This window comes from Sciurus vulgaris (genome assembly GCF_902686455.1).
Source record: "Sciurus vulgaris genome assembly, chromosome: 3".
Taxonomy (NCBI): Eukaryota; Metazoa; Chordata; class Mammalia; order Rodentia; family Sciuridae; genus Sciurus; species Sciurus vulgaris.
Window position 1 is genome coordinate 103639151 of NC_136463.1, and position 17351 is coordinate 103656501.

At 35.3% G+C, this 17351-nt stretch overlaps 1 protein-coding gene across 6 annotated transcripts in view; it reads left to right on the top strand.

Moving 5' to 3' along the window:
- MBD5 (methyl-CpG binding domain protein 5) overlaps window positions 1-17351 on the top strand; it is a 463202-nt gene that overhangs the window by 424815 nt on the left and 21036 nt on the right. For 5 of the 6 annotated variants that reach the window (XM_079132466.1, XM_079132465.1, XM_079132468.1 and 2 more), the window contains 3 exons: window positions 7545-8570; window positions 10151-10359; window positions 14184-15392. In XM_079132466.1, coding sequence (XP_078988592.1) covers window positions 7545-8570; window positions 10151-10359; window positions 14184-15392 — 2444 coding nt within the window. The remainder of the gene's footprint in view (window positions 1-7544; window positions 8571-10150; window positions 10360-14183; window positions 15393-17351) is intronic. The other variant, XM_079132470.1, reaches the window with a different exon arrangement.

The following is a 17351-nucleotide window of genomic DNA, read 5'->3' on the forward strand; positions in this document are numbered from 1 at the left end:
AGACAATGAAATAGTTGAGACCACAAAAGAATACTTCGGGTAAAAGACTGCAAAGTAATGAGTTTGATTTTTTTTGTTCTATGTGTTTATTTATTCTCAGAACATGCCAGTAGGGAAAATAAGGGAAGTTGTCATCCCCTACATTTCCTAGATGAGTCTACAAGTGCAAAAAGTTTAAAGGATGAAAATGCTCATGGGCAGATTGTACTATATATTAGCCTTCTCAAGGTATGGGAAGTTTGTGTGGAAATAATCATCTAGTCTCATACAGACTAATGAATGTAGACTAAAGAAAGAGGCAGAGTCTCCTTGAAGGTTGTTAACTAGATTAATAATAATAGTTACTATTGAAAGTATTTCCACCAAATTTTTATATACCTAGATTTTATTCTTCTGATGCACAAGGCTTATAGGTTAAAATTTGCTCTGTGCTCTTCTTATTTAACTAAATGACAAAACTGTATTAAATTCTGGGTTGTGTGATAAAAACCTATGTCTATTCTTTTAGTTAATTTTTTGCAAAATGAGCCATTCTTCTTTGCTGTAAGATATTTTTACTACAGGCAATGTCTTGCTGTTTAAGAAGGTCTCCTAATATCAGAGTTACACCATTTGTTTTGTTTACATGTTCCAGGATAAATGTTTCCTTATGTACAAAGAAAAAGTTAAAATGTTTTGACTTTAGACATTGAGTCTATGTAATCAATGATGATAATAGAACTCAGAGTGGTGTGATATGTTTGTTGATTCAATTATCTATTTTGTACCTTTCAAGAAATAAATTGCCCCAGTGTGCAAATTGGGAGAATTTTATTCCATTGCAATACATTATGTTCGCTTATAAAGTCAATAGAAAGCTTTAGGTTCTCTAGGTGACACCTAAGCTGTTATTTACTAAAAGTCCAGTAGCCCAAAAACATTTACGTAATTTCAAAAAGTGCCTACATTCTAGGGACTAATGTCAGCTCTACAAAAAATTGACTCATAAATAATGTTCAAAAATATTCTATGATGTCATCAAAATGTATTTCATTTCCACATGCATCTTGTAATAAATAATTCAAATCATAAAGTTTTTACTTCCTAGGAACTTAAACATCAACACCAGCCAAGTAAAGAGTAAATGAAGAATTATCTTTTAATTATTATACTTCTTGTAAATTCAAGTAAAAACTCACCTTTTTATTAACTAGGAGTGGAACTAGATAGAAAACAGAAGTCTGGAGGAGTTGTTGAGGTATCTCTGGGGTTGGAAAGAGTCCAGGGAAGCTCAGAGTATTCAAGACCCATGAACACAGGTACAAGAGAGAGTATTCATCAGATATTCTACAGCAGGACTCCTCTGCTGAACCACTCCCAGGGGCCCCTTTCAGATGTTCCATAGACCATTCCCCAGAGATTGAGAGGTCTGGTCCTAAAGCAGTGGTTTTCAACTTTTTCGCATAAGAAATTAACTTGTATTACAGTCCACTAGACATACATCTTAATGTATAACAAATAAAAGTTTTATGAAAAATACTTACTACATACGATGTACTTTGATACTTCCAGTTCCATTCTATCTTGCCCTGTCTCATTCATTTCCTTTTCAAGGACAAGGACAATGAAATGATTTTAGCACCCCCTAACAGATCATGTATTTAAACTGTCAGAAACAGTTTCCACAAAGTGATATCCTAGCTATGCTATATTTTCTTTTCTTTTTTTATTTCATTTATCAAAAAATACTAGTTTGGACATACTAAACTAATTTTGCATCCCACTAGTATGTCTCAAAATTGTTGTAAAATATTCATGAGATAATTAGTTTATCATTTACTGAGCACCTGAGATGTGCTGGGCACTATTGCAACACTGCAGATGAAATGGGATATAACAGAAGAATATGAAGTTGGCCATAATAGAAACTCAGCATTCTCCACTCCTTACACAAAATAAGGTAAAACTTCCAGCTGTCATGTTGATGAAGTATTTCAACTATTGTTATTCATGCATCGTCAGAAAACAGAAATTCCACCAAGCAAGGGACTTAACCTCATTTCTCAACTCTTGTCTCTTTATAATACATATTAAGAAAAATGGGATAAAAGAGGCATTTGGATTTTTAAAAAACAAAGACTTTATTATTTCAGTAATCTGAAAAATTTTAAGCATATTTAAATTACTTCCAGCAGTTTTCAGAATCATTCTATGTTAGCAAAGTAAACTTCATTACTACACAAGACTGACAAGACTGACCACCTTATAGTCATAACCGTGGGGAGGTCATTTCCAAATATTTGATCTGCATCCCTTCTTTCCTTCCCCACCCCACTAGCTTGTCTGTTGTAGGAGGAGAGCATCTCCTCAAACACTGTTATTACTTCCTTCCTGTCTTCCCTACTTTCTGTGTGCTTTAGTTTTGGGACCAGCTACTAGTCCCTAGGTCATCCTTTCTATTGAAAATAAGGGATATAAGGGATTTATATTGAGTCCAAAGTACAAAGATAGAGGTTGATATATTTTTGTAAATGTATATATTATCATGCTGTTACTAAGGCATGAGAATATTAATAAAAGTCTTATTGGAAGAGCTAGGTTTCTCTTACCTTTCAGTTTGTTATTATTCAAAATCGGTCCTTTAAATATAGAGGAGAAATCCCATTTCAAAGAGATTGAAAAACATTTATTAGACTACTATGCCGTCCTATGTTCTGTTATCTCTAAAAGCATTTGTTTTGTTGTTTTTGTTTTACTTTTTACATTGTGGGTATTTAACTCAGGGCCTTGGGTGTGCCAGACAAGTGCTCTAATACTGAGCTATACTCATTAGAAGCACTTATTTCTATTAAGGACTACCTTGGTAAGCGAAAGGTACACTTACCAGAGCAAATGATAAAGGTCAAGTGTGAAAGAACATCTTCTATATTACTCATTTCTTAGATTTCTGGGGTTTATGAGTTGAAAAAATCAGTATTTGGGCATAAACTAATATGTATTCAAAGCTAGAGATATAGATCAAACTAGTATAATAGCATTTTAAAAATACTGTATTGATCTGCTTGGTATGAACTTCATGCCCTTTTTTTGCACTCATACAAAGGCACGTATACCAGTATTTAAGAGTCAGCCATACAACAGTTGTTTAGTATGTTATAAATAATGACTTTCTCAAGGAATGTTAGCAACCTGCAAGAAGAGAAATAAATCTAAAGAGACACACATTACCTTTGTTTTGAAAAGCAATTCTAAAACCAAAGAAAATAAAACATCTTTAGAATTAATATTAGGAAAATACCCTAAAAAATTATGATGCTATTTCTGTATACACAAATAGACAAAAACACACATATGTATATAAATTAAGTCTGTGCAGAGTACTGTTTATATTCAGAAATCTACCCCACTGGGCAAGCTACCACTGCTTCCTCATCAGACTAGACATCTCAATCACTGGGGGGTCTAGGCATGTGACCCTCACACCAGCTAAGTTTATTTGGGTGACTTTCCAGTCTTCTCTCCTACTATTTAAAAGCAACAGACAATGAGAAAAAGAAATTGCCAGTTCATGGTGACTGGTGTGAAATAATGGTTACTTTCAATTAAAAGATTGACTAAGTTGTTCCAGAATCCCAGCCGCCTTTTGATTATTTAACTGCTAAATGTTTAATGAATAATTTACTTTTTAGAAAATTCTTAGCCACTGTCCCTTTCATTAGATTAAGCACAAAACATCTTGGCTGGGGAAAATAAAGACTTAATACAACATTTTCCCCACTTGCTTGAACACACCATAAGGTTTTTATGCAGAACTATGAAATAGGTTTACCAGATAGTGCCTATTTAAGATTAAGTGTTCAGAAATAAACAATCTCCAACTTCCCCTCCAGCTATAAAAACTCATCCAAATTCTTGTTCCTTTTTGGATGACATTGAGCATTAATGAATGACCTTGAGAACTCAGAGTATGTTAGGATCAACTTCTCCCACTATAAGGGGTTTTTAACTTGGAATGCCTGAGAGCCTTCTAAACTAATTTATCATCTTCCATCTATCTCCTTTCCATTGTCCCTTATCTCCGAGAATTGAACCAGTATACTAGATTCATTCAGCCAACAAACACTTTTTTGAATGCCAGCCATGTGTCAGAGATCGTGTTGAGTCTTGGAAATACAAAGGAAAATAAGAAATGATTCTTCCCTTTAATGGTTTAGAAAATGACCTCAAATTTCTTCACTGCTGCCATAAAACAACAAGTTTAACTGTGGGCAGAGGGAGCTGGGGTTTGGGAAAGCCACACACCTTCTCAGTTCATATTTCTTTGTTTTGGGGAAACACAGGACTAACTCTTCATTACCTTCCATCCACATTATGTCCCTGTATTTTGTAAAGTTATTTTGCTTCTCCTAAGAATCCCTTTTTATCTCCTTTTCATTTCTTAAGTCTCTGATCAAATGTTACCACAGTTTTATAATTATCCCCTTGCTATATACACCTGTTAAAACACTTAGTATATTGCATTATAGTCACCCTAGCTAATATGTGAAAAGAGCTTTCAAATTTCTTAGTTTATAATAGAGCAATCAATGCATATTAGAAAGGAAAAAGAGAAAAATTTCTGTATTGCTTTGTCTAAATTCTGAGTTCCTCAGGAAATGGCAGGTTTTTAAAATTTTGTACCACCATTCTATCCTGTCGTACAGCAAAGTATAACTATTTGTTGCTTTGTTGAAAATTAAAGAAAATTTAAAAATACATCTTGATTCACATATTACCTTTAATATACTTATTTTATCCACTGACTTCTTGTTGATAAGACAAAAATACACCCAGAATAACTATACTTTTTAGTTGTAATTCCTCAAGAATACTTAGATGGAGAGATTTTAAAATAATGTTATCCCCAAATGGCCCCTTCCTTGAATCATCAATATGGATATACTTCTGTGTTGCAAATTAAGGATAATAAAGAATAGTAACCTCTAAGGAAAACTTTAGTCTACAAAGCCTTGCCACATATATGCTAAAGTATTTTGAAAATGAGCTCTGCCTATGGTAAGAGGAATGATGATCTCTACATTTACATATGCCATTATTATTTAGCAGGTAGGAAAAATTGCCACTGATAGTGATTACTAGTAAATAAGATTTTTTACTAACTCATTTAAAAAGATGGTTTCCAAATACAAATAATGCACAGTACCTATATATGGAAATAACAGTAAGATTTAAAAAGCAATGAAATATTTAAGGTGTTGATTGTTTTGTAAAAAATATGAATTAATATTTATATACCATATGCTGACTTCAGCATTTGGTATGTTCTCTTACCCTAATCTTTGTGAACATAGTCATTATTTCATGATAATATTTCATAAATATTTATACTTTTTCAAGGAGTTGTTTTTTTTTTTAACCTCATTCTTCAAATAAAACACTGAGAGCTTAAAAAAAAAGTAGAACGATGACAAATAGGGAAAATTACAAATCTTTTTTATGGAGATACTCTGTGAAGTGATTTGGATATGCTGATTTTTGCTTCTGTTAAGCACAGCACCACTACTAAGGTCACCACTGCTAATGACTACTACTGTCAGCAATAATTATAACCATAACTCCTTGTATTTATATAGATTTTTACACCTTACAAACTTTTCACTTATTTTTGATTCTTACAACAATCATGCCAATGATGGAATATTTTCTAAGGGGAAAGAAAATCAATGATAGCAAAGAATATATACAAAGATGTTCATCCCTGTGTTACATATAAAGATGAAAGGTCAAAATGTGAATGCCAAACTTTATCAGAATGGTTCATTAAATATAGTCAGTTCATTTACTACACAGTGGACAGTATAATTACAAAATCAATATATCAAAAAGGAAAAATTCTTGGTTTATTCTAGTGGGCGAAAACATGAAAAATATAAAATTATATGCATACCAGTATTACAACTAAGGAAACACTTCTGTGTATTTGGATCAGGTTTCAATCGTAATATGGTCAAATGTAAAAGTAAAATGTTCCAATTATTTTAGATTTTCAGTGACACTGGTATGCTTCATTATATCATATATATGTTTATTACTGTAAAATAAAATTAGAAGTATATGCTTATAACAAAATATTTGTTAAATGCATGATTATAGCTAAAAATGCATCTCTTTCGGGGAGACTTTTTACCAAAATATGATTGTAGGTTCCTGTTCAGTAGAAAAGGTTTTGCCTTCCCACCTCCACCAACCCCTTGAGCATTTTGATCACCAGGGGTGATTTCAAAGAACACTGGTGCCTGGCTATTATCTAAGCTTAAAATGAATTTTCAGTGGATCTGGGTTAAAGCCCAGGTATTGGATTGTTTAGGTATTTTGTTTTGCTTTTTCAATTCTCCATCTATAATTCTATTGTGTAGCTTGGGTTGAGAATCCCTAATACAGTTATAAATACAAACGAAATTTGTATCTTAATAAATTACCTGAATTTTCATCTTTAGTACAAGACTTCCAAGAATAAGAATGCTCTTTGGATGCTAATTAGACTGATCTAACTTAAGGAATCTTAAATACAAAGTATCTTTATACTATCAGAATGCAAAGATCATTAATCATTTTATTCACTTTTAAAAATAATAATAAATTAGAGTATTGGTAAAAGATGAGCATTATCCTACACTGTAAGAATGTAAACTGAGTGTGTTGATCAACTTCATTGAAGGGTAGTTTACCAATATGTATTCAAAGCTTTTAAAATATGGAAACTTTTCTTTCCCTGCAATTCCACATTCAAGAATCTATCCTTAGAAAGTAATAGGACAAAATGGTAAAGATATATTAATAAAAAAGTTTATTGTAATGTCTCATAATAGTAAAAAAAACAAGCAATGAAAACATTTATGTATGGATTGATTAAATTATGTATATCAATACCTGGCACTAGTAAAATGATTCTATAACTATATATAAATTAACATGGAAAGATGGTCACAATATGTGGATAAATGAAAAAGTTATAGCATGATTCTAATTTATCTGTGTGTGTGTGTGTGTGTGTGTGTGTGTGTGCGCGCGCACGCATGTACACATAGGAGGGGGAAGCCCTGAAAGCTATATAACTAGAATATTAATAGTTATTTACTATTAGGTACTTTTATATTCTGTTTTATACTTTTCCATATATTCTAGGTTTGTGGAGGGTTTTTTTCCCATTAAAAGTAAGTACCAGTTTTACAAATAATAATGGAAATTTTTAAAAATTAAAAATATATAGTTTTAAAAATGAAACTTTGTTACTCTTATCTCCCCAACTGAATGAACTACAAAAGATTCTCCCATCTTCACCTTGTCCAACTGTGAAAGACAACTCAACAAGTTGTTTATTAAAATGCCACACTTTTTAAACATTTATTTTTCAAGTAGATTAAGTCCCATAAAGAGATGTGAAAGCATCTCTGATACAGTTAAACTAGTTACAATCAATGAAGATGCCATGTAACAAATAAATTGAAATGTATCTTAATATCCATAATTACTAACAGGGTTTCTTTCTTTCTTTTGCATCTTAGGCAGTTCAGGTCCATCATCCTCCATAGCCATAGCTGGCACCAACCACCCCGCCATCACAAAGACAACATCTGTTCTTCAAGATGGTGTCATCGTCACCACCGCAGCTGGAAACCCACTGCAGAGTCAGCTGCCCATTGGAAGTGATTTTCCTTTTGTTGGCCAGGAGCACGCACTTCATTTTCCACCCAACAGCACTTCAAACAACCATCTTCCACACCCCTTGAACCCCAGCCTCCTCAGTTCTCTACCTATCTCTTTGCCAGTGAATCAACAGCATCTCCTAAACCAGAATCTATTAAATATCCTCCAGCCTTCAGCAGGAGAAGGCAAGTCTGAGATCAACCTCCACCCTTTAGGTTTTCTCAACCCAAATGTAAACGCTGCTTTAGCTTTTCTCTCCGGTGACATGGATGGGCAGGTATTACAGCCTGTTCACTTTCAACTCTTAGCAGCCCTGCTTCAGAACCAAGCCCAAGCAGCTGCCATGCTTCCCCTGCCATCTCTCAATCTGACCATCTCAGATCTTTTGCAACAGCAAAATACCCCTTTACCCTCATTAACACAGATGACAGCCCCACCAGACCATTTGCCAAGCAATCAGTCAGACAACAGCAGAGCTGAGACCCTTTTAACCAGCCCCCTGGGGAACCCTTTACCAAGCTTTGCAGGCAGTGACACTACTTTTAACCCCCTGTTCCTCCCAGCTGTCACTGGGGCCTCAGGATTAATGGCCTTGAATCCCCAGCTGTTGGGAGGTGTTCTGAACTCGGCATCGGCCAACACCGCTAATCATCCAGAGGTTTCCATAGCAACCTCCTCCCAGGCAACCACTACCACAACCACTACATCATCAGCAGTGGCAGCACTGACTGTCTCAACACTTGGTGGGACAGCAGTGGTGTCAATGGCCGAAACATTGCTGAATATATCTAATAATGCTGGGAATACACCTGGTCCAGCTAAACTCAACAGTAACTCTGTGGTGCCACAGCTACTTAACCCTCTACTGGGGACAGGTCTGCTTGGTAAGTTAAATTTTTTCACAAATTTTTTTTAAAGAAACGTTTTTCTAATTCTCTTTTCTCCTTTTTAAAAACTCCATTTTGTCACACTATTTTTTTAAATGTTTTTATTATGTCACAGCTTACTTAAGGAACTAAATATAACAACACCCCCACACAACCATAGTTATACAAACATGAGAATGATGACTTTTTCCTTTTCCCCTGTGCTAGTAATACTAAATATCATTTTAATCTGCTTTCTTTTATCTTCTAATTCTGATGCCACCTAAAACTAACCTACCCATCATTTTCTTAAGCCAAGTAGTCTCATTTTTCAAATAATAAAGCACAGGTACATCTTAAAAATAATTTTTATTTCAATTTTAGTTGGTGTGGCATCACAGGGTTAGTATGAGCAGCTGCACTGGGGCTGGAAACAGCTTGAGGAAGTATTTTCCAGGTGAACCCTAAGTAAACAAATCTAAACGCTTGTCCAGCAAAACATAAACAGGCATAAAAACACTGAAAGCTGAAGTCTGTCCAAATTCAAAGAACAGTCCCTCTAGCTGCTGCTAAATTTCCTCAGAATTATTTTTAGATCTTTGTGGCTTAAAAACAATCCGCATTGTCTCTCTCAAAAAGTTAAAAAATGATGTTAAGTGTATTTAACTAATGGATGCAGGTAACTATAATGTAAAGCATAGGTATGGTGTCCATAAAGTCTAGAAGCATATCCAAATCCACATGATACAATCAAGGTCATGTTAAATGTTTAAAACATAGTAAATTTGTTTCTAGATTTTATGGACACCTTTATAATAATAATATAATTTATATATAATTTCTCTGGCATGAATTATTATACTTAAATAATCTAAGAAGCATCTATATATTTCAAGTTACAGGATAATTTCTATGATGGCATCCTCAAATAATTTCAGTAATTTCAAAACAATTTTGAATATTAACTTAGTTATTAATTAATGCTGATTATAAAATAATTATTTTTAAAGCTTATGACAGTGAATTATTTTGCTTGTTAGCTTTCCTTACAATTTTAATTTTAGGTGACCTACCTTGTACTCCAGAACAAGATGCATATATCTAGACTAAATCTCTCATTTTATTTGGTGGTATTTATTTATGATTATGGCTTAATAATGAAGTTTTATAAAACAAGGCCTGATCAGCCCCACTCATTTAAGTTATATGTTCAAATACATATGATTACTAAAATATTTTAGGATTAATTTCCACCTTTAATTGTAGACATTCTCATAAAAAGAGAGCAAGAAATCACATAATATTGAAGCTAAATATATAAGAATTAGTTAATGAATAGAGCAGCTACTAAGTAGTCTTTGCAGGATATAAAATCCAAAACCTAATTATGCAAGATAAAACTAAATAATAAAGCTACCTTTTCCTTAGCACTTAGTAAGACTTTGAGAAGAAAATAAAGAAAAGAAATGAAATGAATAAATGAATTACCCATTAAGTTCAGCTTCTAGTTTTTGTTTTAGGAATTCTCTGGTACAAAGGTAGGCATAGAATCTCTGAAGTATCACATTGACTTATATTTTATGTTTTTCAAACTGTAGGTGATATGTCATCAATAAACAATACTTTGAATAACCATCAACTGACTCATCTACAGTCGCTGTTAAACAACAATCAGATGTTTCCTCCAAATCAGCAACAGCAGCAACTTCTTCAAGGGTACCAGAATCTCCAGGCCTTCCAAGGACAGTCCACTGTTCCTTGTCCAGCTAACAATAACCCCATGGCTTGTCTGTTTCAAAACTTCCAGGTATTCACCTTCCATAGGTCACTTTTGTAGAAACCAATGTCTGGATTCATTTAAACACTTACTTTGGGAGAAAGAGTGAAAAAAGTAGATTTTATACATTTTGTATCTATTTACTGTTATTTCTCAATATTAAGTATTGTTAAACAGGCCAGTCCTGTTTTGTTTTGTGTAGTAGTCTTCTTTGAAACTCTGTTACCCTCTTCAATCCTTTTGTCTTTCTCTTTGCTCTCTTGATTAGAACCCACATCCTTATTAACATACCCACTGACCTCCCTTCTCCAGGCTCAGCTCTCTCACCCCTTACCCCAGGCTTCAGCCACACGGTCTTTTATTTCAACAAAGTAAATAAATTCCTGATAGATTAAGAGGTTTGATGGAAGGAGTAACACTAAATAAAAGAAGAAAATATAAAATACCATATATACATATATATGATAAAGAAGTCTGTAACAAAACATAAATCCAATAAGTGAAAGGAAAAAGAAGTAACAGTTGACTGCATAATAAATCTGTGTAATCAAGGATATTCTGAACAAAGTTAGACAAGTATCTACTGGCACAAAAACATTTGCATAATGCATACCAAATTATTGACATCTGTAATATAGAAAGGGCTCCTATGAATCAAGAACAAAAAGGATAATAGATTAGAAAAATGAACAATACATATAAATAATTCATAGAAAATGAAATATAAATTATTAATGCAAAAATGGTGATCAAAGTTGTACAAATTAAAATACTGTGTCCTTAAGATTGATGTATCTGTAAGCACAAATGGTGGCACAAATGATGGAGGAGGCGGAAGGCAGATGCAGATCTCTGACTAGTAAGCTCTTTTTTATTCAGTGGCAGAGTCAGTCGATCAAACACCTGATGTGGCTCATTTTCTGGACGGAAAATGGGCTAAAGCAAGGGTCTGGACTTTATAGTCTTCATTTAGGGTGGGACCAGAGGGTAGTTCCTGGCATTCCTTGTATTAGGGTCAGCTGATCCATTAGGGTGGGACAGGAGTGTGGATAGGGAATTTCCTGGGACTTATTGTATTGGGGTCAACTGACCCATTAAGGTGGGGGGGCAGGTGTCAGTCAGGTGAGAGTTCCTTTTGTGTTCCTTCCCTCTAACTGAAGGGCTTTTTTTTTTTTTTTTTTTTTTAATATTTTAACTGTAGGCAGACACAGTATCTTTATTTTATTTATTTATTTATATGTGGTGCTGAGAATCGAACCCAGTGCCTCACACATGCCAAGCAAGTGCGCTACCACTGAGCCACATCCCCAGCCCCTGAAGGGCTTTTAAAAGACAAAAACTTTATTTTACCCCAGACAAGGCAGGAGGGAGAACAACTGCTAATAGGGGAAATGTCCTTGGACTTATTCTCCATATCCTTCAGTATCTATTTCTCACAGGATTTAGGATAGATTTAGGAGGGTTATTTGGCAGTATATAAAGTTTTTAAATATACATATCCTTGTGCCCAGAAGTTCAACTTCTATGTTTCCACTTAAGAGAAATCTTCAAATGTGAACAAAAAAGTGCATACCATAATATTTGTTACAACAGGAATTAAATATCCATCAGTAGGAAAATAGTTAAATGTGTTATAGTATATCCATTGTGTAGTAATTTAAAAGATTAACTAGACTTATACAACCCAGTATGGAAAACTCTGTAAGACGCAAGACTTCAATACTGTTGTATTGCCAAAACGGTACTACAATAAAATTGCATTCATGTTGAAACAAAGGAGAGAAGGAATGAAGGAAGGAAGAAAAAAAGAAAGGGAAGAGGAGAAGGGGAAAGAGAGGAGGTATCCTTTACAATTCACCTACACAATTTAACATATTAAAAAGTCTACAAGGGCTGGGGATGTGACTAGGTGGTAGAGTGCTTGCTTGGAATCCATGAAGCCCTGAGATCAATTCCATCCTCTCACTACCCACCACCACAAAATTGTCTGCAAGGAGTGCTCCAGCACAGGTTATTTCTGAAAAAGGAATGGAATGGTAGTGGAGTAGGAGTTTGGGGCACGGAACAGTGATGTAGAAATTTTTTTCTCTTTGGACAATAGTAAAATAGTCACATGGTTCTTGTATAATAAAATAATTCAGAAAAGAGGAAAAAGTCTCAAGCATGTCACCAAGAAAGCACGATAAATCCTGAAGAGAATTATTAGGCTTAGCTATTAGTACTTAACCAGTGGGGTGGTGGAATGTAGTTTTGGTGCAGTAGTGGGAGCAGGAACCACATTGCAATAGATGGAATGGTGAATGGGATATTAGGAAATAACTATGCAGAACCAAGAGAAATCGGGTAATACCCCAAGGGGAAACTTCAAATAGAACACAATCTTAAAATATGGAAACCATCACATGATTATATGCTAAAGGAGAGAGACACAAAAGTGAGAGATTGAACATGAAGAGAAGGAATAATGGATGAGGCAAGATACCTGAGGAAGAGGACTTAGAATCCAGAGCCTAAAAGGAGAGCTTACCCACAAAGAACAGAAGAAGCCTCTCTTATCCTGAAAAGTAGGACAAGACAGAGGACAGGTAGAGTTGCAGAGAAATATGTGTTGTCATGGGGCAGGGAGTATCAGAGTGTAAGAAATTATGAGAACTCTAAGCAAGGCCATTCACTTAAAATAATGAAAGATATGGCATAGCCACCAGCCTGAAGAAACAGGAAGATTTGAATAGTTGTGGAGAATAAGAATGATATCTAATGAGAAGATATCTAATGATATCTAACAAGAAAGATAGCTAATGAAGGATTGAAGGGCAGTAACAGCCCCCAGTGGAAGTTGAAAGTCATAAATCCCTATCCACAAGATACCTAGCACCCTCAGTGTAGGTATAGGTAAAACAGGCAGTTGAAATCATCCAAGATTGGGATTTTATCTCTTAAGTATAGACGAGGGGATAATAGCAAGAGAACAGTTTATGTGCTGTTGGATCCAAGGTTCTGGTTTAGTAAGAAAGGATATAGAGACAGAAAGGGAGTGATCATTTCAGAGCAGGGAGATCCAAAGTATCAAGGATGTGGAGGAGTAATTTTCAGATAGATGTTAGTGAAATTAAAACAACCTCAAGGATTTTGTCAAACTGTACTCATCCTTCCTATTCTGAAATTCTAATGTACTCCTCAATAGGGATTCTCTCCCTTCATTCTCCCCAAGTAAGAGTCATTTCTGCAGTGAGCCATGGTCATGTTGACAGTGTGGGGATACCCCTTAGCCAGCAGTCTGATGAGGTTGAAGAATTGGCATTATTACCCATCTGAAGTCTTCAAAAATATGGTGTCATATTATCAAAATATTTTATCATTAATAAAGGAGTCTTCATTTTCTTTATTTTATTATGTATTATATTTCACTTAGCTAAATAGAAACATCATTGAGTTAAAAATCAGTGAGTTAAAATTTTCAAAATCTGGTTCTTTTGGTTCAGTTACCTGTGACTCATATCCCAAGTTGCAAAGACCTTTAACACCACAAAGTAAGTGGGGTCATCACTTGAAAACGTCTTGTGTCCATTCACCTCAAGCCTAATTTTTCTAGAGACCATTAAAAAAGAAAGTCTGTTGAGTGATTTCAACCAAAGAAACAGAAACCAAATATGACTAATATGTAAGTTTTTCTATGTGGATGACTTTTTCTTTCAATTTTGAGTCTTGCTCATTATATTTCCTTTCTTGTTAGATCTGCTTATCTTTTGATAAGTCTTAAAATTATGGCCTATCTCCTTGAGGCCTTTAAATTTTTTCCTCCCTTCCTCCCTGTCTCTCTCCACCTCTCACTGCTTCCTGTCCATTTCTTTAAGGTGAGAATGCAAGAAGATGCAGCTCTCCTAAACAAAAGAATAAGCACTCAGCCGGGGCTTACAGCACTTCCTGAGAATCCAAACACTACACTTCCACCTTTCCCAGATACACCTTGTGAGTTGCAACCAAGGATCGACCCATCTCTTGGTCAGCAGGTGAAGGATGGACTCGTCATGGGTGGCCAAGCTGATGCTTCCGTAGATGCCATTTACAAAGCAGTTGTTGATGCAGCCAGCAAAGGAATGCAAGTTGTCATCACCACTGCCGTCAACAGTACCACCCAGATCAGCCCTATTCCAGCTCTGAGTGCCATGAGTGCCTTTACTGCCTCAATTGGTGACCCACTAAATCTGTCCAGTGCTGTCAGTGCGGTCATTCATGGACGGAACATGGGAGGTGTTGATCATGATGGCAGGCTGAGGAATGCAAGGGGGGCACGGCTGCCCAAGAATCTAGACCACGGCAAAAACTCAAACGAAGGAGATGGGTTTGAGTATTTCAAGTCAGCTAGTTGCCACACATCCAAAAAACAGTGGGACGGGGAGCAAAGCCCCAGAGGGGAGAGAAACAGGTGGAAGTATGAAGAATTTTTAGATCATCCAGGCCATATCCATAGTAGTCCTTGTCATGAAAGGCCCAACAATGTCTCTACACTGCCATTTTTGCCTGGGGAACAGCACCCAATACTGTTACCACCAAGAAACTGTCAAGGGGATAAAATTTTGGAGGAAAATTTCAGGTATAATAACTACAAAAGAACTATGATGAGTTTTAAGGAGAGACTAGAGAACACTGTGGAAAGATGTGCGCACATTAATGGGAACAGACCTCGACAGAGTCGGGGATTTGGAGAGCTGCTAAGCACTACAAAGCAAGACCTAGTCCTAGAGGAGCAGTCTCCAAGTTCCTCAAATAGTTTAGAAAGTTCTCTCGTCAAAGACTACATCCATTACAATGGAGACTTTAATGCCAAAAGCATTAATGGGTGTGTGCCTAGCCCTTCAGACGCTAAAAGCATCAGTAGTGAAGATGACCTAAGGAATCCAGACTCCCCCTCTTCAAATGAGTTGATACATTATAGACCAAGGACGTTCAATGTTGGCGACTTGGTCTGGGGCCAATTCAAAGGACTGACTTCCTGGCCTGGAAAATTAGTAAGAGAAGACGACGTTCACAATTCATGTCAACAAAGCCCCGAGGAAGGGAAGGTATATCAATCTTTATCCATTGTCAAATACTACTAATCTTTTGTTCAGATATCAATTATTGTTTTTTGTTATCATCACTTTGGATTCTTTGGATTTGAATTTAAGATTCTTCATGACTCATAGAGGTCTCACAAGCTTCTGGAGCATAAAATGAAGAGGGGATGGTTATAGTCACCAAAATGTCATATCAACAAGGGGTGAGTTATGAAGCATTTATAGATCCCCTTAGGCTTAGAGTAGATCTAGCCCAAGAACCAGATTTCCAGAATTTTGTCAACTCTGCCTTCCTTCCCTGCATTTACCTAGCTCTTCATTCCACAATCAGAGAAGGAAGGCAAGTGTCAATGACTGGGAAAAAACATGGTTAACTGGGGGAGGTCATGGAGTGCCACAGAGGTAGGGGCCCTCCTAGGCGACAGGAAGGTGAGGGGACAATGTTTCCTGCATGTACTTACATGTGACACATAGGGCTCAGGAGGGGTAAAAACTGGATGGGATTGTAGCCATTTGTGGAAGCAGCAAGTAATCTCTGTGAGTTCAGAATGGTTTCTCATTTCAGGAAAAGTTCTGGGCTTTTGTAACATAAGGAAATGTTTAGCCCCATAGTCTGGTTCTACTTAACACAATCTGATCATATCAATTAAATGAAAGCTCTCCATGAAACTACCATTCAATTTAGAAGAAATTAGTAAGGGTTTTCTGGTCTTTCCCCCCTTTACAAATGGTAAAATTGGCTCAGAATATGTAGAATGTTTAAAGCAGAAAAATTTATATTTGACCAGAAGGAGATAATTATGCCCACTCTCTACATATGATGAAGAAACATACTTTTTTATCTTCTTAGGTAATAAAAATTACTCTTACAGGTATATATTATGCTCTTAAAGAGTATATTATATACAACTGTTTTAACTCTGCCCAAACTTTCACTTGCACTTAGGTTTAATAGCAGGAAACCAAAACCACAATAAAGAACTATCTTTCTCCAAAGAATAAGGAGGTCCTTAAACCTTTACTTGTAATGTCTAATATATACTTGTCAGGATACACTCTGGGCATAAAGTTTCTAAGTTTGATAAGAAAATGAATTCCATACTCCAATTTGCAAAATATTTTTTTCTCTGTACTTTCTGAGAACAGACAAACATTCCTTGGGTTGATAACCCAAATATTTTTGACAGTTTATTTAAGAAAAAATTAGAAACAGTAAAAGTAGACTTTTATGATATAAATGGAACTGTTACAAATACAAGATGTAGTCACTGAACTGTTTTTCCATTTCTGTGCAAATGAACCAAGCCTCTTCATGTGCCATTTTATAAGAAACTGAACTAGAGAAGATATTATGCCCCCCCCCATTCACAGAAAACATCCTTCCTGTCCTAAATGCCTTGTCTAAAAATCATTTTTTTTTTGCCCTGGATACATAAAGGCATGTATTTTTAACACATTTCACATTGAACAAGGATCCAAAGTCAACTGATTAATCTGTTTGAAAATCCTGAGAATGAGTTATTCACTGATGTTAAACTTTGCCTTTAAAAAATAGTGGTTTAAGAGTACAAGGAACAGTTATTTTGCTTCATTTAAATAAGCAACTGTTTTATTCACTATTAAGTAATAATAACTCTTTTGGGATATCCAGATTCTTCTTCCTTATTTTGGGCAATAGCTGAATTCCTAAGAGGGAGCATGACATTGCTTCTGAAAATCCAAAAATATTCCCCTTCCCATTGACTGACATTGTAATTTAAGATTCTTAGGTTAAAACCTTGATATCAAGATGCATTAAAAGTATTTTTAGTAATTCAGATAACCTAATTTAAAGCATACATTTTAAGCTGATAAACCAAAAACATGTAATAAAATATTAGTGTTAATACATGAAATATTTATCATTAAAAAACAAGGTATAGCAGACTCAAAAGCTCTCAGGCATTCGGCATTTTTAACAACCTC